This window comes from Nematostella vectensis, chromosome 8 (assembly GCF_932526225.1).
Source record: "Nematostella vectensis chromosome 8, jaNemVect1.1, whole genome shotgun sequence".
In the NCBI taxonomy this organism is placed as follows: domain Eukaryota; kingdom Metazoa; phylum Cnidaria; class Anthozoa; order Actiniaria; family Edwardsiidae; genus Nematostella; species Nematostella vectensis.
Genome location: NC_064041.1, coordinates 2,808,831 through 2,836,435, shown reverse-complemented (window position 1 = coordinate 2,836,435; position 27,605 = coordinate 2,808,831). Strand labels below are relative to the sequence as shown.

The 27,605-nt window shown below is 38.9% G+C and overlaps 2 protein-coding genes and 1 long non-coding RNA gene across 5 annotated transcripts; 1 reads left to right on the top strand and 2 right to left on the bottom strand.

Moving 5' to 3' along the window:
• The first annotated feature begins 6,133 nt into the window (after positions 1-6,133).
• Positions 6,134-15,788, top strand: LOC116605099. 3 transcript variants are annotated; one of them, XM_048731679.1, is made up of 8 exons: positions 6,134-6,897; positions 10,452-10,805; positions 11,589-11,948; positions 12,164-12,267; positions 14,235-14,408; positions 14,756-14,819; positions 14,856-15,052; positions 15,568-15,788. In XM_048731679.1, the coding sequence occupies exons 1-7, from the start codon at positions 6,771-6,773 to the stop codon at positions 15,041-15,043; spliced, it is 1,371 nt and encodes a 456-aa protein (XP_048587636.1). In that variant the 5' UTR covers positions 6,134-6,770; the 3' UTR covers positions 15,044-15,052; positions 15,568-15,788. The 3 variants fall into 3 exon arrangements, 2 of the variants coding, with proteins under 2 accessions (XP_048587636.1, XP_048587635.1); XR_007312593.1 differs by having other exon boundaries at positions 6,135-6,897; positions 14,756-15,052; positions 15,568-15,646; positions 15,692-15,788; XM_048731678.1 differs by having other exon boundaries at positions 6,135-6,897; positions 14,756-15,052.
• On the bottom strand, positions 7,464-8,946 carry LOC125570247. Its single transcript, XM_048731680.1, has 2 exons — positions 8,710-8,946; positions 7,464-8,171 (listed from the first exon to the last, which is right to left on the bottom strand). The coding sequence occupies exons 1-2, from the start codon at positions 8,722-8,724 to the stop codon at positions 7,587-7,589; spliced, it is 600 nt and encodes a 199-aa protein (XP_048587637.1). The 5' UTR covers positions 8,725-8,946; the 3' UTR covers positions 7,464-7,586.
• Positions 15,666-27,107, bottom strand: LOC125570249. Its single transcript, XR_007312598.1, has 2 exons — positions 26,698-27,107; positions 15,666-16,033 (listed from the first exon to the last, which is right to left on the bottom strand). It is a non-coding gene; the product is annotated as an uncharacterized LOC125570249 (long non-coding RNA).
• Positions 27,108-27,605: the final 498 nt, after the last annotated feature.

Genomic DNA, 27,605 nt, shown 5'->3' with positions numbered 1-27,605 from the left:
TTGCGAAAACGCCGAGAAAAAATATAAAAAACTGTAGCGGTGAAAGGAAGTATTGCGGACAATGGAGAATGATGCTAGTAAAACGGCGAGAAGAAGATGAAGTAGGGGCGCGGGAGGCGACAAAGGGAGCGCGGTGAGAGTGGAGATGACGCTGAAACGTTAACATGACAGGAAGGATAGTTTACCCCAGATGAAGCGATAATCGGTGGTAAGAGATAAGGGGAAAAGGCAAAGGCATAAAGAAAACAACCGGCATGTATATGCAAAATAAACATAACAAAATAAACAAATAAGACAAAAGTGTGTAGGTCATTTCAAAGAGCTCTTTTTGGTTTGGATCGGGTATTCGTACCAAGACGTAGGGGCCTAAAGTGGTGTGGTGGTTAGGTGGGTGTAATCATATGGTATGGTGATGTTGGAGGGTGATGGTGAAGGATGGCTAGTAAGGTAATGTAGAGTGGAGATGGTAGTAGTGTAATTACGGTGAAAAGGTGGATAGGTTAGACTAGTAGGTGGTGGAGGGTGGTGAAGAGATAAAGTGGGACTATAGAATAGGTTGTGATAGTGTGTGGTGGGTAGGTGAAAAAGAAAAAAAATAATAATATGGTGTGGTATGGAGATGGCTAATGGCTGTGTTGGTGGGGAAAAAATTGGTACGGTGTATAGGTAAGAGTGGTGGTGAGGGAGATGTGGAGTAGATAAGGCTTATAATTTAGTGTGAGGGGTCTGTGTGTGTTACAATGGTAGTGGTGCGGAGGTCGATTTAAAATTTGTGAGGTTATGGTGTAAATGTGGGTGATAATGTATCGTTATGATGTTAAGTGATCGTGAGGTGTTGGTTTGTGGGTAGGTAGGGTGGGTCATAGGGTGTGGTCATTTGTAGTTGGGTTTTGTGCTGTGGGGTAAATGTTTGTATGGTGGGGGAGGGGGCTGTATGTAGGTGTTTGTAGGGGGGGGGAATTGGTTGTGGGGTAGTGTCTGGTGTAGGGTGTGGCTTGTTGGTGTGTTGTGGGTTGGTTGATATAGTCGTGGAATGCTATGGTGTGTATGTAGTAGGCTATGTTTGGAGGGGTAGATGTGTGTGTGGTGGGAGGTGGGTTGGGCTGTATGTAGGGTGTGGTGTTGGAAGGAGCGCTGGTTGTAGGACTAGTGGCTGCTGTAGGGTGTGGTTGGTTTGGTGTGTTGTAGGTTGAGTAGTGTTGTGGCCATGGGGGGGGGGGGGGAAAGGGGTGTGTGGTTTTTGTATTAAGATAATCTTAACACAGATTGTCATCGCAGTAATATACTGTTAGCTCCACTTGATATTTATTTGTTTAAGGAAAAAAAACAAAATAACAAAATTGTGTTAGGAGAGCTAAAAAAATATGCAACCAAAAGTGAAATGCGGAACTTTTAATTGTTTTGTACTACAAAATGTCTTAATGGATGTGGAGTGTCTCTTTAATTGTAAATGGCACTTGAATGTTATACTGTATACAGTTCATGTATACAGTATTGTAAAGAACTGCTATTTTCATAGTTTTATGTTCAGGAATGCATTGCTGATTATTCATGGCAAGACATTAAAACAGAATCCTACATTTCCAGTAATATATTATCTCAACCCAAAGGTGGCGAAGGTTTACTTTCTACAAGAAGTCTTTTTTTCCTGTCATGAATTAAAAACAATTACAGTGAGCAAATATGAATATATTGCAGTTTTTATAAGTCGGTAAACGCTACTCAAGCAGATTATAGCTCAGATACATCGTTTTGTCTTATGGAATCAACCTTTTTCTCTAATCAAACCGAATCGCTGCGTAAGCTACGTAAACAACCAAGTTGCTGTTTTGATTTTGTAAAATACTGTTTTCGTTGTCTGTGTTGTAAAAAAACAAGCTTTCTATAGTTTTTCGTGGTATATACTTTTATACAGCACGAATAGAATCAAAAAGCCCAAACTGTCGCGATCTCGTACCAGAACAATGAATTAATACTCCAAAAACTGGAAATCGACTCTGCCAAATTTTCGTTTTTAATAAGACTTCTTCAGGGCAGACTGAAGAAGGTGAATCGTTACAAGCTTATTTACATCAGAATAGTGGCGCGAGACGCAAAAACATTACAACTGACAAAAACGCGCATTTTCTAGAATAGCGCGCGCTATGGATAAAAAGAATTTACACATCTCTACGTGGGTTCCTACTACAAAAAAAGTCATCACTATTAAGACCCCGCGGGTAGATAGACTTAAGCCGATAAGCCCACTGGGCTTCCCTTTCCCTAAGCTGAGCCTCAGAGTTACACTTATCTATAAGTTGTACCATAACATTATTAAGACCTAAATGATTGTCGCAATGAAAATGTTGATAGATAAGTTCATCCTTAACTTTCTCACTAACCGGTAAACTAGGGTGCTTATTTAACCTACTTTTATGATTATTAAAACGCTTCCTAAAACTATTGATAGTAGACCCTACGTATTGCTTGCTACACATAGAGCAAGTAATTAGATAAACAACAAAATCTGAGTTACAGTCCAAGTCAAAATTAATGACATATTTCTTATTAGTAACTGTACTGCGAAACTCCCGCCCTGTCTTAAGAAAGTTACACACCCTACACCTTTTACCGCCACACTTACCACAACCTCTAACCTGAGTACCATCCTCTTTAAGAGAGGAGTGCACCAACATATCCTTTAAACTCCTAGGTTTCCTATAAGCCACCATAGGTACCCTACCAATAGCACCCCTACATCTACTAGAAGATTCTAGAACTGGCTGTAAATTACGAAGAATACCAGGTAAATTAGGTAAAGCTGGATGAAAAGTGACTACAAAAGGTACACGATCATTCTTACCTTTACGCCTGTCTTTCAATGTGTCGTCCCTAGGAATACGTCTAACCCGGTCAACTTCCCTCCCCACAAACCTGCTGTCATAACCCCTATCAACCAAATAACCTTGTAACTCTAATACCCTCTTTTCGAAAGAAGAGTCTTCCAAACATATCCTACAAATACGTAGTGCCTGCCCAAAAGGCCGAATGCCTTTCTTACAAGCAGACGGATGACAGGACGTATGAAAAAGATATTGATGCTTATCAGTAGGCTTACTATACAGATCTGTAGATATTAACCCGTCCCTAAGAGTAAGTGAAACATCCAAAAAATTAACCTGACTAGTGGACCACTCAAACGTAAATTTTATAGTTCTATGTATCGAGTTCATGTGAGCCATAAACTCTCTCAGAGTGTCCTCACCTTCAGTCCATTGATCAGTTCATTGATGGAGGAGCGGAACACGAGGCTCGCGGTGTGGACAGTGTTGTTGGAACATTATCTGGGTCTATTCCAGAAACTATTAATACTAATACGGTTACTAGTACAGTGGGGGAGTCTACTATGGGTCTTAACGTAGTTGTTAATTTATCTAGCCGGGAACTTAGCCGTGGGGAGGTTGCTCTTCTTTCTAAGGGTCTTAAATTTTGTCCTACTCCTAATGAGTTGGATGTTTTTGCTTTACGTAAGGATATTAATGATTTCGTTAGGCGTATAAGGTTAAGGGAATTTTTTTATGATCCGGATGCCGTAGATGCAGATTTTTCGGAAACCCCAGCTTTTAGAAAAAAATCATCTTGGTGTCCAGAAAAAGGTCGCGAAATTGCTATAGATGCGTACGCTAAAGCCTTGGAGGAAGAGATCTTATCTTCAACCAAACAAGGTAAGATTTATAGTAATTTGACACAGGATGAACGCCGAGCTCTTAAGGATTTAAGGTATGCTAAGGATATAGTTATAAAAGAGGCGGATAAGGGGTCTGGGGTAGTGGTCATGGATAAGGATAAGTATATTCAAGAGGCATTGAGACAGCTCAGTGACAAGGAAGTATATAAGGAAACCAAGGATCTCACGCAGTATATTACGGAGCTAGTAAATAGAAGGGTACGTAAGTTGTCTGCTGATGGATTTATAGATGATAAGACTCTAGATTATCTTATCATCAATGGTAAGCCTAGGGCAGGTCGATTTTATCTCCTTCCTAAAATACATAAGAAGGGTAACCCAGGTAGGCCAGTCATATCGGGGTGTAATACTTGCACTGAAAAGATATCTGAGTTTGTAGATTATCATATTAAGGATTTGGTGCCATCTATACCATCCCATATTAAGGATACTAAACATTTTCTTAATATAGTGAGAGAAATGGGAACTTTACCTCAGGGGGCTATCTTAGTCACAGCAGATGTGGTTGGGCTTTACCCCCACATACCCCATGATGAGGGGTTGGAGGCTCTTAAAGCCGCTTTGGACAAACGTGGTAAGTTAACAGGTAATTATATTCCTACTGAGGACCTTGTGGACTTAGCTCGCATTGTCCTGGAGAATAATAACTTAGTATTTAATAAGAAGCATTATTTACAGGTATTAGGTACGGCTATAGGTACTAGAATGGCACCATCATATGCTAATCTTTTTATGGCTAAAGTTGAAAAGGATATCATAGACTCTTCTCCAGTTAAGCCTTATTTATGGCGTAGGTATATCGATGACATTTTCATGATCTGGACTGAAGGTGAGGACACTCTGAGAGAGTTTATGGCTCACATGAACTCGATACATAGAACTATAAAATTTACGTTTGAGTGGTCCACTAGTCAGGTTAATTTTTTGGATGTTTCACTTACTCTTAGGGACGGGTTAATATCTACAGATCTGTATAGTAAGCCTACTGATAAGCATCAATATCTTTTTCATACGTCCTGTCATCCGTCTGCTTGTAAGAAAGGCATTCGGCCTTTTGGGCAGGCACTACGTATTTGTAGGATATGTTTGGAAGACTCTTCTTTCGAAAAGAGGGTATTAGAGTTACAAGGTTATTTGGTTGATAGGGGTTATGACAGCAGGTTTGTGGGGAGGGAAGTTGACCGGGTTAGACGTATTCCTAGGGACGACACATTGAAAGACAGGCGTAAAGGTAAGAATGATCGTGTACCTTTTGTAGTCACTTTTCATCCAGCTTTACCTAATTTACCTGGTATTCTTCGTAATTTACAGCCAGTTCTAGAATCTTCTAGTAGATGTAGGGGTGCTATTGGTAGGGTACCTATGGTGGCTTATAGGAAACCTAGGAGTTTAAAGGATATGTTGGTGCACTCCTCTCTTAAAGAGGATGGTACTCAGGTTAGAGGTTGTGGTAAGTGTGGCGGTAAAAGGTGTAGGGTGTGTAACTTTCTTAAGACAGGGCGGGAGTTTCGCAGTACAGTTACTAATAAGAAATATGTCATTAATTTTGACTTGGACTGTAACTCAGATTTTGTTGTTTATCTAATTACTTGCTCTATGTGTAGCAAGCAATACGTAGGGTCTACTATCAATAGTTTTAGGAAGCGTTTTAATAATCATAAAAGTAGGTTAAATAAGCACCCTAGTTTACCGGTTAGTGAGAAAGTTAAGGATGAACTTATCTATCAACATTTTCATTGCGACAATCATTTAGGTCTTAATAATGTTATGGTACAACTTATAGATAAGTGTAACTCTGAGGCTCAGCTTAGGGAAAGGGAAGCCCAGTGGGCTTATCGGCTTAAGTCTATCTACCCGCGGGGTCTTAATAGTGATGACTTTTTTTGTAGTAGGAACCCACGTAGAGATGTGTAAATTCTTTTTATCCATAGCGCGCGCTATTCTAGAAAATGCGCGTTTTTGTCAGTTGTAATGTTTTTGCGTCTCGCGCCACTATTCTGATGTAAATAAGCTTGTAACGATTAACCTTCTTCAGTCTGCCCTGAAGAAGTCTTATTAAAGACGAAAATTTGGCAGAGTCGATTTCCAGTTTTTGGAGTATTAATTCTTTTATACAGCACGATATTCATAGGCCTACTCCGGGTCTTAAGATCGCCGTAGTCTTGGGCAATTTTAGGCGATCTTGGCAAATTTTGCTATATTTTATGTTTCATTCTTAAGCGATCTTGGAAAACTCAGATTACTATTTTAAGCTGAGAAACTCTAATTTCTACTAGTTCAACATAGGAGTTGTACTATCTAATTACAGTATCAGACCACAATAATTATCAGACCACAAACAATATAATTGTGAAACACTATTTATTAAATAGTACTAAGTAGTTAAATTTGGTGTTCCTGAGAAAAAGAATTACAATAGCATAAGAGCTGCATTATAATAATTACAATATATTTCACACTTATAAGACAAAATATAAAACTATCAGCCCAGTTCACTGCTTTCTGTTCGGGATTCTTTTGGTTGGCTGTGATGCAAAAGAGGGATTCGGGTGATGTCACATCAAAACACCACAGGAAACCCGAAAAGAACGCCAGTGACGGCTGTAAAACTCTGTTTTTATTCTAATTACTTTATTCATGTATTTATTCAAATATTTTTTTCTAGAATGGTAAAATATTTTGTACAGCATATTTTATTTTATTTTCCTTGAATTAAATAAGAGTAAGAAAGGAAATAAAAATAAAGAAACTAAAAAAGGTTTATCCGAACAAACACAAAGAAATTAAAAACGTGATAATTAAATTTGGTCAGAAAGTTTTAGTGCGTAAGCTTTTAGTGCAAACTATTTTTTCCCCTAGATTAACAGTAACAACAACATAAGTTGGTGACAAAGGCGAATTTATTATGTTTTAACTGAGTTTCTAACTAACTCTAGCTAGTCTGGAGATCAATTTTAATGTCAAAAATTCTAAATATTGGATAATTGCAATAAATATGAACTCAATAATCAACTCTCTAAAGTAAAGGGGTACGTTAGAGCTTATGACGGCAAGTGTCTCACTTGCCGTCATGAGCTCCCACCCTCGCTTCCTGCTTAACTTTGACGATGGCGCTAGCATCTGGTGCAATCTGGACGAAGTCCGACGCGTACCGCTTCGACGAGAGCAAGGTGAGATGTATTTTTGTCTTAGTGATTATCATAAGAAGGGGAGGGGACGGTGGTTTCCACAACAATGGATGTTTCTTATCTGGGGGATAGAGTTAACCTAGTTTGGTTTAGCGAGGGGATAGAGTCATCCGACTTTGGTTTAGTGAGGGAATAGAGTCATCCGAGTTTGGTTAAGTGAGGGAATAGAGATATCCGAGTTCAGGTTGGCAAGAGGATAGAGTATCTAGGCTAACGTGATTCTACTGTGTATTTTGCAAATGAGTAGGATTTCGCAAATCTTTGCCATGGATGTCGCTATCACTTAGATTAAACACCGCCAGTCTATACTGACTGCTGTATCGCCATCATCATCGTCGTCACTATCATCTCCATCTCCATCACCATAACCATCATAACCATAACCATTACCCACCCACCGCTATCACCATCGCCACCACCATCATCTTCTCTATCACCGCCTTCTAGGGGGCGATCAGAGTTTCCAAATAGAGAAGAGTAGGGGGATCCCTTTCTTTTCTTTTAGAATATGGTATATTCCTCTTTAGTTCATGAAAATGCAAGTTGAGGGAATTTTATATGTTATATAATTTTGGTATATATTTCTTTCAGCCTTTTCGCTCTTTCTATTCACATTGGTGTTATTCCTTCCCTTAGTATGCTCTGAAATTTGTACACTTTATGGGATAAAATTACACATGTGAGACCACAGCATTTCCTATAATCTTCATCCGTGCCATCTCGGACAGTAAACACAGTGTGTAATTCTTCACAGGGTTGCTCGCCTGCGTCATGGACATTTCCTTTAATATCACAGGATGCCCGGACCATTCCGGAATCACCTCCTGGGAAATCTTGTCCAGTTCTTGATTGTCATTTTGAGTCTGAAGCACTTTAGAATACGTCCATAGAGATCTAGCTTCACAAATTTTCTGTCGCGAATTTTGTACGTTTCCTCGCCACAGGTGACAATGACGGGTTTGGCATGGGGGATTTTTCTCGGTGTGAAATGTTTGATTTGCTTTCCTTCCATCGTCCACTTCTCGCCTATGTGATGATATCATTTCCTCCTCAAAGTCCTGTATCTCATAGCAGGCTGCAGTTGTCAATCGTCCGTACATCTTGATACAGAATCCGCGCTCAACATGCTGAAAATAACGCTTGCCTCCTTCGTGAAATTGGCATTTCAAGTGGTTTGCTCTTTCCCACAGTTGCGTGACGCCTAGTTGAAACAAGCGCTCTTCCGTAGTGTAACTGTCATCAATTGGGCCCTGCAGCCTTTGAAGGAGAGATAACAGTTAAGAGGTTTTATTTTTTGTCGGCCGAACTTTTAACGTTTTGTAAGTTGGGATATCGGACATCAACAGATTACGAATATGGTTTAAAAGTTGTCGGCTTATGTGAAAATAGCTTATCTTTTGTCTTGTAAAAGAAGTAATCGGAGAAATGGATTGGAAGTGAATTTCTGAAAATGTACGAAAATATCTGACAAGCAAATTTTAAGTCCTCCCATCCCCCCAGAAAAGATTGACTCCAAGATATAAACAATGGCAATTAAATCCCTAGAGTTTGTTAGTTGCTTGGTGCGTGTCTTTAGGAGATACTATTTATAAGAAGAACGAGATTTTTTCCAGGGGGGGGGGGGTTGAAGCCATCTAATGTCGGCGACCCGAAAATAAACGAGGTTACTCATTTCCCTCGCCTGATCCGCTACCGCTGTTTTAAAAGACACTTTATTATTATTATTATTTGTTTTAAAAGACACTTTATTATTATTATTATTATTTGTTTTAAAAGACACTTTATGCAAACGACCCTGATGTTTTTCATGAACGGTTCTATGCACCAAGCATGAGAGCATCTATTTCTCTCGGAGCTGATGGCACCTTATGCCTGCGATAGTCCATGTTGCAAATAGTCTTTATAAACAGATCATAATTGGAAGTGAGTACCTCCATCGTCCTAACATTAGTCGGGAAATATAGTTGTGGATCTGTGCCGATTTCTTGCACTTTGCTTTTGATGGTGTCATATTTGTCCTCTGAGATAACCCCGACAATCACAAGGACATTAATGCCGGGGACCAAGAAACTATCGCACACTTTCGAGGTTAACTTACGGCCAAGTAGCTCAAATACCTCTTTAAAAGCGTGACAAAACCTTCCATTATCTTCCTGCTTCCAGAAATGGGCTTCCTTGCGACTTTTGTCGCGCAAAAACAGTTTTGATTAGGTATGAAGGAAGTGATGAGTATTTCTGGGTTTTCTTCTCCGATTTTAGTGAACTGGCACTCTCCGTGTTTCAGATGTGAATACAAAACAGTCTTCAAGGCCAGATACACAAGCTTTTGAAACGCAGTCATGGCGTTTTTAAACAATAACTGTTCTGCAGTAGACGTGGATAGACGCCATGTGTTTCTCAAATCTGGTGCATTTTTGGATACAACGTGAAACCCTTTTTCAATTATTGCCTCCCGGACGTCAACTGGTGGCCAATTCTCATCGCTTTTTGACAACCATTTGGCAACATATTCTGATGTGAACTTTTAAGCAATGCAGCTGAAATTGTCCACTGAACAAGATCCACCAGTTGCTCCTATGAAACTATACAGTTAACTAACAGTGGTGATACGTTGAGTTGACCAAAGTACATACTAATAGGCACATCAACCATCGTTGATGTTCCTGTTGGAGAAAATTCAGGAGAGTCTATGGCTTTCAGGACATCAGTCTTGACATACTTTTCATCTCCATCTTTAGTCAGTTCAGTCACAACTTTAGCATTGTGCAGCCCCCTTTTTGAGTATTATATTGAAGAAAATTAATGCCTAACCTCGCTGACGCGACAAATCCTTGAATTCAGCATGAAGTGTATTGTTAGATCTATGCGACCTACCAAGAACCTCTGGATTAGTTATAAGCCGTCTATACGGCCATTATTCAACCCCCATTTTGAAATTCTGGATCAACCCCTGGATCTAGACAAATAATGTTCGTAAAAACAATTGGCAATAGAAAATAAATGCATTGTGCTCGAAGTGATGCTCTGATTGCTTAGTATTATATGTATGGTAAGAAAGATTGCAGGAAAAAGACATGAAGGACACAATAAGAATACGTGTGTAAATTTTGTATATTCGAGAATAAAGTAGATCCTATAAATAAATAAACTATACAATTGGCAATAAAAAATAAATGCATTGTGCTCGAAGTGATGCTCTGATTGCTTAGTATTATATGTATGGTAAGAAAGATTGCAGGAAAAAGACATGAAGGACACAATAAGAATACGTATGTAAATTATGTATATTCGAGAATAAGTAGATCCTATAAATAAATGGCCAATAATGATATGGTTCACGAACATGTTGATATGACATCCTCAAACAAACTTTGCTGTTTTTGTTATATTTTATTTGTGTAAATCTTCTGTGATTAGTTTTTTGATGATATTATTTTTTTAAAGATGCTATATCAGGTGATTAATAACGCTGCTACTACTATTATCATTGTTATTAATTATAAATTAACCACCTACGCTGTACATTCACTGTTCAGTTGGTTGTATGGTGTGGGGCCGCTGGTCAGATGGGCGCTACTTCCTCGGGCGCGTAACTGACGTGAGAGATGGCAAGATCCATGTGACCTTCGACGATGGCGACAACATATCACATGACCTTGGTGACGTAAGCGCGGTGATCGTGGACCTTGTACCCAACCCCACGCACGTGCCAATCGGTGCACGAGTGATCGCCGCATTCGAGGGGCGTTGCCATTACTATAAAGGGCGTGTGACGCAGATAGATTCGACCAATCCGTATGCGCCTCGTTATCACGTGACTTATGACGATGGGGACAAGGGCTGGGTGAACTGCGACAAAGTGAGGCTTCTGCCCATGCGTGCGGATGAAGGTAGGTGAATATTCCAATGACTATCATATATCAACCCGATAGGGAAAATCTGTGTATGTCACATGACTCGTTATCTGTTCCCACTCGTTGTCGTCCGAAAGACGGTATGCGTGATTCACTTTGGGAACTTAGCCAGATGACGGTAACGCGAACGACAACGGCGGAAAACAAATAAAAATTCAAACAGACAGACGTAAAATGCACTCTGTCTGATACATTTCAGCCGTTTTCCTCCAAACCACGACCACACGTTCTAGCATGAACTGAAATGCGTGAGCTGAAAACTAGAGTATCCTTGTTTGATTTTTTATATATAAGGTTAAAGGTTCTTTTTCCCTGCCGTCCTATTTGCTTAAATTCCCTATGAATAAAATAAATGAGAAAAGGAACCTTAAGCAAGGGCGACGACGACGGCTTAGACAACGAGATCAAAAAAGATGCGTTCGCGTTTGGCGACCAATTTCAATTTAATTGCAATAGAATAAGCAAAACGTTATAGTCAGAGACAGATAAAAATAAACTAAGGACATTATTTCCACAGTAGCGAACGTGGTAAGAGGAGTTTACAGTGCAAACGTCCGCGTCCTCAATTAACCGTGAAAGCTGGAGTTTTCACGTCGTGTTTTTTTTTGGGAAAACGGCTGAAATGTACGGAGACAAGACGCATTTTCACGTGCTGCTGTTAAATTCTGAATCAAATCCCATGTTAACGTCGTCATTGCTTCAGGTCCCTAATGGCTGAAATATCCTTAATCTGACATTTCTTGTTTTGGATCTCTCCAGTTGGGGCGCGTGTTTACGCTCGGTGGACCAATGGCCAGTTCTACCTCGGCACCGTGGAACGCGTGGGCCACAAGATCGAGATCAAGTACGACGATGGAGATCGTATTGCGCATGACCCAAGTGACATCACGGCTGCTGTCATTCTCGACAGTACCCCCAACCCAGGCTCTGTTGGCCGCGGCACCCGTGTTATCGCTGCGTGGCCTGGAAAAGAGAAGTACTACCTGGGAACGGTTGACGCCGTCAACAAAGATCAGATGTATGAGCCTCAATATCATGTTAAATATGACGATGGTGACGAGAGTTGGGTGACTGTGAATCAACTGAGGGTTATCCCCGCCCCTGGACCGGCCCCTGAATGTGAGTAATTTCGTTAGTTTCGAACGTAAGTGTCAGGACGATATTCTTTTATTTCGTCTTTCTTTACGTTGTGAAAAGGTCGGTCGGTCCGTCCGCCCGTCTGTCTGTATTAAATGCAAAAATTCCATGATCTGAATATTCTTTGTTGCCCGCAGTGCGCCCACTCCAAGCTACATGCCTGATATGAAGTCTCCGACTTTTTTCTTTCCCCACAGCCCAGTTTATGGTCGTCCAGATTGGAGCTGATGTGGTCGCACTGAACAGTATTGCACATCCCCATTTCTACCTTGGCCTTGAGGGAGGTTATCTCCGCGGGAAGGTAAAACAAACATGAGTGATGGGTGATAGGGACGATGATGTATGTAGGTGACGATGATAGTGTGATAGTTATGATCATGTCCAGGATGATGATGTCATGATTATCATTTCTACCTTGGTCTCTAGGAAGGATATTTCCGCGGGAAGGTAAAACATGAATGAATGATAGATGATTATGTAGGTGACAATGAAAGTGTGATATTTGTGATAATTTACAGGCTATAGGTGACGATGATGTCATGATAATGATTATTATTAATACTTTGTGGTAAAGATGAAGCTTCTGGTGTGGTCTAGACGATAATGATGATGGTCGTGGTAGTAGTAAATAGGGTGATTTAGATCCACGACGCCGGAAAAAGACGCCGCCTCGCGCACTTTCGGTTGCGCGCGCACGCTTTTCTTGCCGGCGTCGCGTCCTGGGGCCGGTTCCTGAAAAGCCGATTATCGCTAACCCAGGGTTAAATTTGCCCTAACCATGATTAAATTTTTACCCCTGGATTAGTTCTGTCCCCGAAAGGCTCATTAGCATTAACTCTGGGTTAGTCTGGAGGTAAAATCTAACCCTGCTCGCGAGGTGGGTTAACTCGCTAACCTACGGTTTAGTTGGCGTAACATAGGCTTCCCAAACTTTGTAGTAGAACTAAAGTTTCATAAAATGTAGTTGCCGACAAATAAGACGTTACACAAAAACAATGTAGGGATAAAATGTCCTAACATTTCGCTTTGTTATGCGACCTTCGTTGCGATGCTGGCTCGAAAATTGTGCTGGGATAGACAGAAAGTTACATGAAATTTATAATTAAAATAAACCTGTTTCGCTAGTGTCACGCACTAAACTCGAATCCTGCAAATGACATTTTTTGCAATGAAATGGAGGTAATTACAGGCGATGAAGAGGTGTTTTGGGGCTTCTCTGCGAAAATAAAATCACCAAAGATAAATATTTGAGTTGATCTACTGTGAGTATCCTGTGTGAATTTTACTCATCAAACCAGTTTTTCATTCGCTTAATCCAGGGTTAGCAAATCGGGGGATTACTTTCGGCTTTCGGGAACGGTGAGTTATCCGTAGGTTAGCTAACCCACGATTAGCGAATTTTAACCCGGGATTATTCGCGGATCTAGGGTTAAGTTAATCGGCCTTTCAGGAACCGGCCCCTGTTCGGGACGGCATTTCATGCTTTTTCACGTCCTCTTCAGGACAAGACGCCGGCAAAAATTAGCGTGCGCGCGCAATCGAACGTGCGCGAGGCGGCGTCCTCTTGCCGGCTTCGTGGATCTAAATCACCCTAATGATGATGACAATTACATGGAATAATGATTATTATTGTGATACCATGATCATGATGGTGATGCTCAGAAGAATAGTGATGGCGTCGATGATTAGTGATATGGTGATGATGATGGTGATAACATCAATGATGCTGACGATTAAAGAAGAAAAACAGATGATGATGATAACAAGGATTTCGGTGACAAAGCTGGTATCAAGAAAGGAAATATGAGAGTATATAAGAGTGTAACAAATTATTGTCAAACCTTCCAATTTTATTCAACCCGTCTAAACAGCCACTCATTTTCAATGAAATAGATTTATAAATAGAATCTAGTTTGCCTACTCAATACATTTTGACCTTGAATAAACGGTGCAGCCTGTTCCAAATCCAGAAAGTGCATTTTTTTAATCCCTCCCATCCAGTTAATGTTATGAGAATACACCAAAATAATGTGTTTATCTGACCGATTAAGACCGTCAAACCTGCATGGTTATTATAGTTATGGAATTGTAATTGCAACTGTGTTCAGTCTTTTTAAAAGAACACTAAGATCACCATCGGCTTTCTTGTAAGCTTTTCTTTGGGCGTGTCGATGATATTGATAATAGTGAAAATGATGGCGATGGATGATAATGGAGAGATGACCTTGACGATCGGTGAAACCCTAACCTTTTCTTCTTTCTACTTAGTGGTTTGATACGTACTGTCACTTCTACTTGCGAGAGGCTCCAAATCAATTCATGTCATTGGAACCCTGTATGTTGCCAGGACAACATGTCGGTGTTGATAGCAAGGGAAGCGTGATGCCCCCTGCGTCAGTGTATGCAGGAACTGAGCCTGCAATGTTTGAGGTCAAACTACTGGTAAGAGGACTTGGAGTGTAACAAGCATAGATTAATCGACATTGCTTAGATAACTCAGGTGATTTACTATTACTTGACCTTGTTAAGCAACCTACAATCTGTTACAAAACTAATGAGCACTTTCCCTCCCCCTTTCTCAATGTTGGAGGGCAAATGATCACCTTGCTACTGCTTGTGTTTTGAGCTGAAAAATCGCCTCTAACCAATATTAATCGGGGGGAGAGGGTTGGCGGTTGTTCGTATGGGAAGTGTCCCACTTACTTTTGTTGAAGATTGTAGTTGCGTTACATATTGTGTGACAGGGGTCAGATTAGCTGCGAAGGAGACTAATAAAGATTCTTTTACAGTTCAGCCCCTATGGTCAGACATACAAAGCAAACCACTCCCAAGGTGGATACCCTCAGCCAGGAGGTCAATTTCCCCCAGGCGGGTACCCTCAGCCAGGAGGTCAATTTCCCCCAGGGGGGTACCCTCAGCCAGGAGGTCAATTTCCCCCAGGGGGGTACCCTCAGCCAGGAGGTCAATTTCCCCCAGGGGGGTATCCACAGCCTGGAATTCATCCTCCCCCAGAGCATGGTGGATACCCTCCTCCAGGGGGCTACCCTGGCTATGGAAGTGCTCCACCACCATACTAGACATGTGAGGTAAGAAAGACAATACATAGGCCAGAAAAAAATTGTTGTAGGATTTTTTGTGTGTGATTCCATACATTCAATACATAGGTTTATTTTCTTTAAACTAATAACTAAGTACTATAAGCTTGCAATGCTGTTTTGTGGATAAAATAAAACCTTAGATTCAAAGTATGTGTGGAATGTTTATTGTCTTCTGACAAATCACAAACAAGAATTCATGTATTGAGAATTGTTGAGATACGTTTAGTTTGCAAATCTTGCAGGTGATATGGTCAAAACAAACATTCTGGTTGCAGTGTTATAAACATCCAAGAAAAGACAATGATTCATATTCTCTCACACATGCCTCAATGCCTGAACTTGCCTCTTCTTTCCAATAACTTTTCCTTTACTTGAGAATTTAAAAAAGTGATTATTGTGTAAATCTGTTAAAGTATAACTTGTAAATTCATAGGTAGAGCAATAAATCCCAGCGATTCAAATCTTGTCAGTGAGTATATGCATTTGTTTGCTTTACTCAACAGATGCTAATGAAGGAAGGAAAAATGGAAAGATGGATATGATTTACTATAATTGAAATAATAAACAGTATTCAAAGAAACTAGAAGACTCTTCAAAATCTGATTGACCTTAGAATATATTTTATTAAAAGTAAAATTTGATTGAGACAATAAATGAGAAAAATATGCAATCACAAAATGTTTGTTTATGTAAAGATTAAATTGAATAAAAATTATTTCAATGCCAATAATTGTAATAGCAGTTGTTTGTACAGCATCTTTCTTGACCCATAACAGTAAGATCTGCAAAGGAGGGAGAAGGGGGGGGGGAAGGGCAGATGTCTAAAACAATGTAAAATGATCGAGGTGGTGTTTCATATTGTGAACCTGAGCTACTTGCTTATGATGGCCTACGCACCTGTAGTACCGCCAAGTACTGCCCCCTCCCCTCCCTTGCTACTCAACGTGTCAGTAGGTTTAACTCGCTCATCTGCAAAAAAAACTTTGCCAATGTTATATTAAACGTTAGAACCTTCTGCAACAGCTTCAGCACTGCCATGCATCTTTCTTTTGTACTTTCTTTTGTTTACATTTAAATAAAATTATAAGTTATTATGGACACTAAGTCAACAATGGGGTGCTATATGATGGACACTAAATCAGCAAGGGGGTGTTATATGATGGACACTAAATCAGCAAGGGGTGTTATATTATGGACACTAAATCAGCAGGGTGTTATATTATGGACACTAAATCAGCAAGGGGTGCTATTTTATGGGCACTAAATCAGCAATTGGGTGTTATATTATGGACACTAAATCAGCAATTGGGTGTTATATTATGACACTAAATCAGCAAGGGGTGTTATATTATGGGCACTAAATCAGCAATTGGGTGTTATATTATGGACACTAAATCAGCAATTGGGTGTTATATTATGGACACTAAATCAGCAATTGGGTGTTATATTATAAACACTAAATCAGCAAGGGGTGTTATATTATGGACACTAAATCAGCAATTGGGTGTTATATTATGAACACTAAATCAGCAAGGGGTGTTATATTATGGGCACTAAATCAGCAATGGGGTGTTATATTATGGACACTAAATCAGCAAAGGGGTGCTATATTATGGACACTAAATAAGCAAGGGGGTGTTATATTATGGACACTAAATCAGCAAAGGGGTGTTATATTATGGACACTAAATCAGCAAGGGGGTGTTATATTATGGGCACTAAATCAGCAAGGGGTGTTATATTATGGACACTAAATCAGCAGGGTGTTATATTATGGACACTAAATCAGCAAGGGGTGCTATTTTATGGGCACTAAATCAGCAATTGGGTGTTATATTATGGACACTAAATCAGCAATTGGGTGTTATATTATGACACTAAATCAGCAAGGGGTGTTATATTATGGGCACTAAATCAGCAATTAAGTATTATGGACACTAAATCAGAAAAGGGGTGTTATACTATGGGCACTAAATCAGCAATTGGGTGTTATATTATGGACACTAAATCAGCAATTGGGTGTTATATTATGGACACTAAATCAGCAATTGGGTGTTATATTATGAACACTAAATCAGCAAGGGGTGTTATATTATGGGCACTAAATCAGCAATGGGGTGTTATATTATGGACACTAAATCAGCAAAGGGGTGCTATATTATGGACACTAAATAAGCAAGGGGGTGTTATATTATGGACACTAAATCAGCAAAGGGGTGTTATATTATGGACACTAAATCAGCAAGGGGGTGTTATATTATGGGCACTAAATCAGCAAGGTGTTATATTATGGACACTAAATCAGCAAGGGGGTGTTATATTATGGACACTATATCAGCAATTGGGTGTTATATTATGGACACTAAATCAGCAATTGGGTGTTATATTATAGACACTAAATCAGCAAGGGGGTGTTATATTATGGACACTAAATCAGCAAAGGGGTGTTATATTATGGACACTAAATCAGCAAGGTGTTATATTATGGACACTAAATCAGCAAGGGGTGTTATATTATGGGCACTAATTCAGCAAGGGGTGTTATATTATGGACACTAAATCAGCAATTGGGTGTTATATTATGGACACTAAATCAGCAAAGGGGTGTTATATTATGGACACTAAATCAGCAAAGGGGTGCTATATTATGGACACTAAATCAGCAATTGGGTGTTATATTATGGACACTAAATCAGCAATTGGGTGTTATATTATGAACACTAAATCAGCAAGGGGGTGTTATATTATGGACACTAAATCAGCAATTGGGTGTTATATTATGGACACTAAATCAGCAAGGGGTGTTAAATTATGGCACTAAATCAGCAAGGGGTGTAATAATGCATACTAAATCAGCAAGGGGTGTTATATTATGGACACTAAATCAGCAAGGGGGTGTTATATTATGGGCACTATATCAGCAAGGGGTGTAATAATGCGTACTAAATCAGCAATTGGGTGTTATATTATGGACACTATACCAGTAATGGGGTGTTATATTATGGACACTATATCAGTAAGGGGGTGTTATATTATGGACACCAAATCAGCAAGGGGGTGTTATGTTATGGACACTAAATCAGCAATTGGGTGTTATATTATGGACACTAAACCAGCAATTGGGTGTTATATTATGGACACTAATTCAGCAAGGGGTGTTATATTATAAACACTAAATCAGCAAGGGGTGTTATATTATGGACACTAAATCAGCAAGGGGGTGTTTAATTATGGACACTAAATCAGCAATGGGGTGTTATCTTATGGACACTAAATCAGCAATTGGGTGTTATATTATGGACACTAAATCAGAAAGGGGTGTTATATTATGGACACTAAATCAGCAATTGGGTGTTATATTATGGACACTATATCAGCAAGGGGGTGTTATATTATGGACACTATATCAGCAATGGGGTGTTATATTATGGACACTAAATCAGAAAGGGGGTGTTATATTATGGACACTATATCAGCAAGGGGGTGTTGTTATATTATGGACACTAAATCAGCAAGGGGGTGTTATATTATGGACACTAAATCAGCAATTGGGTGTTATATTATGGACACTAATTCAGCAAGGGGTGTTATATTATAAACACTAAATCAGCAAGGGGTGTTATATTATGGACACTAAATCAGCAAGGGGGTGTTTAATTATGGACACTAAATCAGCAATGGGGTGTTATCTTATGGACACTAAATCAGCAATTGGGTGTTATATTATGGACACTAAATCAGAAAGGGGGTGTTATATTATGGACACTATATCAGCAAGGGGGTGTTATATTATGGACACTATATCAGCAATGGGGTGTTATATTATGGACACTAAATCAGAAAGGGGGTGTTATATTATGGACACTATATCAGCAAGGGGGTGTTATATTATGGACACTAAATCAGCAATTGGGTGTTATATTATGGACACTAAATCACAAGGGGGTGTTGTTATATTATGGACACTAAATCAGCAAGAAGGTGTTATATTATGGGCACTATATGAGCAATTGGGTGTTATATTATGGACACTAAATCAGCAATTGGGTGTTATATTATGGACACTAAATCAGCAAGGGGGTGTTATATTTTGGGCACTAAATCAGCAAGGGGTGTAATAATGCGTACTAAATCAGCAATTGGGTTTTATATTATAAACACTAAATCAACAATTGGGTGTTATATTATGGACACTATATCAGCAAGGGGTGTTATATTATAGACACCATATCAGCAAGGGGTGTTATATTATGGATACCATATCAGCAAGGGGTGTTATATTATGGACACCATATCAGTAAGGGGTGTTATATTATGGACACTATATCAGCAAGGGGTGTTATATTATGGACACTAAATCAGCAAGGGGTGTTATATTATAGACACCATATCAGCAAGGGGTGTTATATTATGGATACCATATCAGCAAGGGGTGTTATATTATGGACACCATATCAGTAAGGGGTGTTATATTATGGACACTATATCAGCAAGGGGTGTTATATTATAGACACTATCAGCAAGGGGGTGTTATATTATGGGCACTATATCAGCAAGGGGTGTAATAATGCGTACTAAATCAGCAATTGGGTGTTATATTATGGACACTATACCAGTAATGGGGTGTTATATTATGGACACTATATCAGTAAGGGGGTGTTATATTATGGACACCAAATCAGCAAGGGGGTGTTATATTATGGACACTAAATCAGCAATTGGGTGTTATATTATGGACACTAAACCAGCAATTGGGTGTTATATTATGGACACTAATTCAGCAAGGGGTGTTATATTATAAACACTAAATCAGCAAGGGGTGTTATATTATGGACACTAAATCAGCAAGGGGGTGTTTAATTATGGACACTAAATCAGCAATGGGGTGTTATATTATGGACACTAAATCAGCAATTGGGTGTTATATTATGGACACTAAATCAGAAAGGGGGTGTTATATTATGGACACTATATCAGCAATTGGGTGTTATATTATGGACACTAAATCAGCAAAGGGGTGTTATATTATGGACACTAAATCAGCAATTGGGTGTTATATTATGGACACTAAATCAGCAATGGGGTGTTATATTATGGACACTAAATCAGCAAAGGGGTGTTATATTATGGACACTAAATCAGCAATTGGGTGTTATATTATGGACACTAAATCAGCAAAGGGGTGTTATATTATGAACACTAAATCAGCAAAGGGGTGCTATATTATGGACACTAAATCAGCAATTGGGTGTTATATTATGGGTACTAAATCAGCAAGGGGGTGTTATATTATGGACACTATATCAGCAATGGGGTGTTATATTATGGACACTAAATCAGCAATTGGGTGTTATATTATGGACACTAAATCAGAAAGGGGGTTGTTATATTATGGACACTATATCAGCAAGGGGGTGTTATATTATGGACACTAAATCAGCAATTGGGTGTTATATTATGGACACTAAATCAGCAATTGGGTGTTGTTATATTATGGACACTATATCAGTAAGGGGGTGTTATATTATGGACACCAAATCAGCAAGGGGGTGTTATGTTATGGACACTAAATCAGCAATTGGGTGTTATATTATGGACACTAAACCAGCAATTGGGTGTTATATTATGGACACTAATTCAGCAAGGGGTGTTATATTATAAACACTAAATCAGCAAGGGGTGTTATATTATGGACACTAAATCAGCAAGGGGGTGTTTAATTATGGACACTAAATCAGCAATGGGGTGTTATCTTATGGACACTAAATCAGCAATTGGGTGTTATATTATGGACACTAAATCAGAAAGGGGTGTTATATTATGGACACTAAATCAGCAATTGGGTGTTATATTATGGACACTATATCAGCAAGGGGGTGTTATATTATGGACACTATATCAGCAATGGGGTGTTATATTATGGACACTAAATCAGAAAGGGGGTGTTATATTATGGACACTATATCAGCAAGGGGGTGTTGTTATATTATGGACACTAAATCAGCAAGGGGGTGTTATATTATGGACACTAAATCAGCAATTGGGTGTTATATTATGGACACTAATTCAGCAAGGGGTGTTATATTATAAACACTAAATCAGCAAGGGGTGTTATATTATGGACACTAAATCAGCAAGGGGGTGTTTAATTATGGACACTAAATCAGCAATGGGGTGTTATCTTATGGACACTAAATCAGCAATTGGGTGTTATATTATGGACACTAAATCAGAAAGGGGGTGTTATATTATGGACACTATATCAGCAAGGGGGTGTTATATTATGGACACTATATCAGCAATGGGGTGTTATATTATGGACACTAAATCAGAAAGGGGGTGTTATATTATGGACACTATATCAGCAAGGGGGTGTTATATTATGGACACTAAATCAGCAATTGGGTGTTATATTATGGACACTAAATCACAAGGGGGTGTTGTTATATTATGGACACTAAATCAGCAAGAAGGTGTTATATTATGGGCACTATATCAGCAATTGGGTGTTATATTATGGACACTAAATCAGCAAGGGGGTGTTATATTTTGGGCACTAAATCAGCAAGGGGTGTAATAATGCGTACTAAATCAGCAATTGGGTTTTATATTATAAACACTAAATCAACAATTGGGTGTTATATTATGGACACTATATCAGCAAGGGGTGTTATATTATAGACACCATATCAGCAAGGGGTGTTATATTATGGATACCATATCAGCAAGGGGTGTTATATTATGGACACCATATCAGTAAGGGGTGTTATATTATGGACACTATATCAGCAAGGGGTGTTATATTATGGACACTAAATCAGCAAGGGGTGTTATATTATAGACACCATATCAGCAAGGGGTGTTATATTATGGATACCATATCAGCAAGGGGTGTTATATTATGGACACCATATCAGTAAGGGGTGTTATATTATGGACACTATATCAGCAAGGGGTGTTATATTATAGACACTATCAGCAAGGGGGTGTTATATTATGGGCACTATATCAGCAAGGGGTGTAATAATGCGTACTAAATCAGCAATTGGGTGTTATATTATGGACACTATACCAGTAATGGGGTGTTATATTATGGACACTATATCAGTAAGGGGGTGTTATATTATGGACACCAAATCAGCAAGGGGGTGTTATATTATGGACACTAAATCAGCAATTGGGTGTTATATTATGGACACTAAACCAGCAATTGGGTGTTATATTATGGACACTAATTCAGCAAGGGGTGTTATATTATAAACACTAAATCAGCAAGGGGTGTTATATTATGGACACTAAATCAGCAAGGGGGTGTTTAATTATGGACACTAAATCAGCAATGGGGTGTTATATTATGGACACTAAATCAGCAATTGGGTGTTATATTATGGACACTAAATCAGAAAGGGGGTGTTATATTATGGACACTATATCAGCAATTGGGTGTTATATTATGGACACTAAATCAGCAAAGGGGTGTTATATTATGGACACTAAATCAGCAATTGGGTGTTATATTATGGACACTAAATCAGCAATGGGGTGTTATATTATGGACACTAAATCAGCAAAGGGGTGTTATATTATGGACACTAAATCAGCAATTGGGTGTTATATTATGGACACTAAATCAGCAAAGGGGTGTTATATTATGAACACTAAATCAGCAAAGGGGTGCTATATTATGGACACTAAATCAGCAATTGGGTGTTATATTATGGGTACTAAATCAGCAAGGGGGTGTTATATTATGGACACTATATCAGCAATGGGGTGTTATATTATGGACACTAAATCAGCAATTGGGTGTTATATTATGGACACTAAATCAGAAAGGGGGTAATAATAATAATAATAATAATGCTCGTTTATTTCAACCGTTTGCAGTTCTTTTACAACTGAATTACCGGTAGGGTCAGCTAACTACAAAATACATTACACCATACATAATTCATAATAACATTAAATCCCCAGCAAATTGCGCTGAGACGAATTTGGAAAAACGGTCCGTGCGACCCGGTGTTATATTATGGACACTATATCAGCAAGGGGGTGTTATATTATGGACACTAAATCAGCAATTGGGTGTTATATTATGGACACTAAATCACAAGGGGGTGTTGTTATATTATGGACACTAAATCAGCAAGAAGGTGTTATATTATGGGCACTATATGAGCAATTGGGTGTTATATTATGGACACTAAATCAGCAATTGGGTGTTATATTATGGACACTAAATCAGCAAGGGGGTGTTATATTTTGGGCACTAAATCAGCAAGGGGTGTAATAATGCGTACTAAATCAGCAATTGGGTTTTATATTATGGACACTAAATCAACAATTGGGTGTTATATTATGGACACTAAATCAGCAATTGGGTGTTATATTATAGACACTAAATCAGCAAGGGGGTGTTATATTATGGACACTAAATCAGCAATTGGGTTTTATATTATGGACACTAAATCAGCAAGGGGGTGTTATATTATGGACACTAAATCAGCAATTGGGTGTTATATTATAGACACTATATCAGCAAGGGGGTGTTATATTATGGACACTAAATCAGCAATTGGGTTTTATATTATGGACACTAAATCAGCAAGGGGGTGTTATATTATCAACACTATATCAGCAAGGGGGTGTTATATTATGGACACTAAATCAGCAATTGGGTGTTATATTATGGACACCATATCATTAAGGGGGTGTTATATTATGGACACTAAATCAGCAAGGGGTGTTATATTATGGACACTATATCAGTAAGGGGTGTTATATTATGGACACCATATCAGTAAGGGGTGTTATATCATGGACACCATATCAGTAAGGGGTGTTATATCATGGACACCATATCAGTAAGGGGTGTTATATTATGGATACCATATCAGCAAGGGGTGTTATATTATGGATACCATATCAGTAAGGGGTGTTATATTATGGATACTATATCAGCAAGGGGTGTTATATTATAGACACTATCAGCAAGGGGGTGTTATATTATGGGCACTATATCAGCAAGGGGTGTAATAATGCGTACTAAATCAGCAATTGGGTGTTATATTATGGACACTATACCAGTAATGGGGTGTTATATTATGGACACTATATCAGTAAGGGGGTGTTATATTATGGACACCAAATCAGCAAGGGGGTGTTATATTATGGACACTAAATCAGCAATTGGGTGTTATATTATGGACACTAAACCAGCAATTGGGTGTTATATTATGGACACTAATTCAGCAAGGGGTGTTATATTATAAACACTAAATCAGCAAGGGGTGTTATATTATGGACACTAAATCAGCAAGGGGGTGTTTAATTATGGACACTAAATCAGCAATGGGGTGTTATATTATGGACACTAAATCAGCAATTGGGTGTTATATTATGGACACTAAATCAGAAAGGGGGTGTTATATTATGGACACTATATCAGCAATTGGGTGTTATATTATGGACACTAAATCAGCAAAGGGGTGTTATATTATGGACACTAAATCAGCAATTGGGTGTTATATTATGGACACTAAATCAGCAATGGGGTGTTATATTATGGACACTAAATCAGCAAAGGGGTGTTATATTATGGACACTAAATCAGCAATTGGGTGTTATATTATGGACACTAAATCAGCAAAGGGGTGTTATATTATGAACACTAAATCAGCAAAGGGGTGCTATATTATGGACACTAAATCAGCAATTGGGTGTTATATTATGGGTACTAAATCAGCAAGGGGGTGTTATATTATGGACACTATATCAGCAATGGGGTGTTATATTATGGACACTAAATCAGCAATTGGGTGTTATATTATGGACACTAAATCAGAAAGGGGGTAATAATAATAATAATAATAATGCTCGTTTATTTCAACCGTTTGCAGTTCTTTTACAACTGAATTACCGGTAGGGTCAGCTAACTACAAAATACATTACACCATACATAATTCATAATAACATTAAATCCCCAGCAAATTGCGCTGAGACGAATTTGGAAAAACGGTCCGTGCGACCCGGTGTTATATTATGGACACTATATCAGCAAGGGGGTGTTATATTATGGACACTAAATCAGCAATTGGGTGTTATATTATGGACACTAAATCACAAGGGGGTGTTGTTATATTATGGACACTAAATCAGCAAGAAGGTGTTATATTATGGGCACTATATGAGCAATTGGGTGTTATATTATGGACACTAAATCAGCAATTGGGTGTTATATTATGGACACTAAATCAGCAAGGGGGTGTTATATTTTGGGCACTAAATCAGCAAGGGGTGTAATAATGCGTACTAAATCAGCAATTGGGTTTTATATTATGGACACTAAATCAACAATTGGGTGTTATATTATGGACACTAAATCAGCAATTGGGTGTTATATTATAGACACTAAATCAGCAAGGGGGTGTTATATTATGGACACTAAATCAGCAATTGGGTTTTATATTATGGACACTAAATCAGCAAGGGGGTGTTATATTATGGACACTAAATCAGCAATTGGGTGTTATATTATAGACACTATATCAGCAAGGGGGTGTTATATTATGGACACTAAATCAGCAATTGGGTTTTATATTATGGACACTAAATCAGCAAGGGGGTGTTATATTATCAACACTATATCAGCAAGGGGGTGTTATATTATGGACACTAAATCAGCAATTGGGTGTTATATTATGGACACCATATCATTAAGGGGGTGTTATATTATGGACACTAAATCAGCAAGGGGTGTTATATTATGGACACTATATCAGTAAGGGGTGTTATATTATGGACACCATATCAGTAAGGGGTGTTATATCATGGACACCATATCAGTAAGGGGTGTTATATCATGGACACCATATCAGTAAGGGGTGTTATATTATGGATACCATATCAGCAAGGGGTGTTATATTATGGATACCATATCAGTAAGGGGTGTTATATTATGGATACCATATCAGTAAGGGGTGTTATATTATGGACACCATATCAGTAAGGGGTGTTATATCATGGACACCATATCAGTAAGGGGTGTTATATCATGGACACCATATCAGTAAGGGGTGTTATATTATGGACACTAAATCAGCAAGGGGTGTTATATCATGGACACCATATCAGTAAGGGGTGTTATATTATGGACACTATATCAGTAAGGGGTGTTATATTATGGACACTATATCAGCAAGGGGTGTTATATTATAGACACTATCAGCAAGGGGTGTTATATCATGGACACCATATCAGTAAGGGGTGTTATATTATGGACACTATATCAGCAAGGGGTGTTATATTATAGACACTATATCAGCAATTGGGTGTTATATTATGGACATTAAATCAGCAAGGGGTGTTATATTATGGACACTATCAGCAAGGGGGTGTTATATTATGGACACTATCAGCAATTGGGTGTTATATTATGGACACCATATCAGTAAGGGGTGTTATAATGCCTACTAAATCAGCAAGGGGTGCAATATTATAAACACTAAATCAGGATCCCAATGCATATATTCATAGTGACACTTAAGTACAAAGGTTGTATGTAAATGTGTATGTGACAGTGTTCTATAATAAAGATAACTTAACACAAAACTGTTTTAGATGACTTCACTTACCTGTTAGGGGGTGGCTGGGCCCCATATCCAGGGTATCCCCCAGAGGCACCAGGTGCGGATGGGTATACACTCCCAGCTTGTGGGTATGCCCCGTCAGGGGGAGGGTATGCATCCCTAGGGGGAGGGGGCTGGCTGCCTGGATAGTAGGGCTGTCCCGATTGTGGTGAATGTCCAGGGTAGGGTGCTTGGGGATGGTAGCCCCATGTGGGAGCGGGTAGTGTTGCATTGGTGGCGGGCAATGAGATGATAGGCAGTGAGGTGGCGGGCAGTGTGATGGGGGCGTATGATGCCCATGATGATGATTATGATGGTGGCGTTCATGGGGTCGATTGTGGGGATCATGGATATTATCAACACTATATCAGCAAGGGGGTGTTATATTATGGACACTAAATCAGCAAGGGGTGTAATAATGCATACTAAATCAGCAAGGGGTGTTATATTATGGACACTAAATCAGCAAGGGGGTGTTATATTATGGGCACTATATCAGCAAGGGGTGTAATAATGCGTACTAAATCAGCAATTGGGTGTTATATTATGGACACTATACCAGTAATGGGGTGTTATATTATGGACACTATATCAGTAAGGGGGTGTTATATTATGGACACTAAATCAGCAATTGGGTGTTATATTATGGACACTAAATCAGCAAGGGGTGTTATATTATGGACACTAAATCAGCAAGGGGGTGTTATATTATGGACACTAAATCAGCAATTGGGTGTTATATTATGGACACTAAATCAGCAATTGGGTGTTATATTATGGACACTAAATCAGCAATTGGGTGTTATATTATAAACACTAAATCAGCAAGGGGTGTTATATTATGGACACTAAATCAGCAAGGGGGTGTTATATTATGGACACTAAATCAGCAATTGGGTGTTATATTATGGACA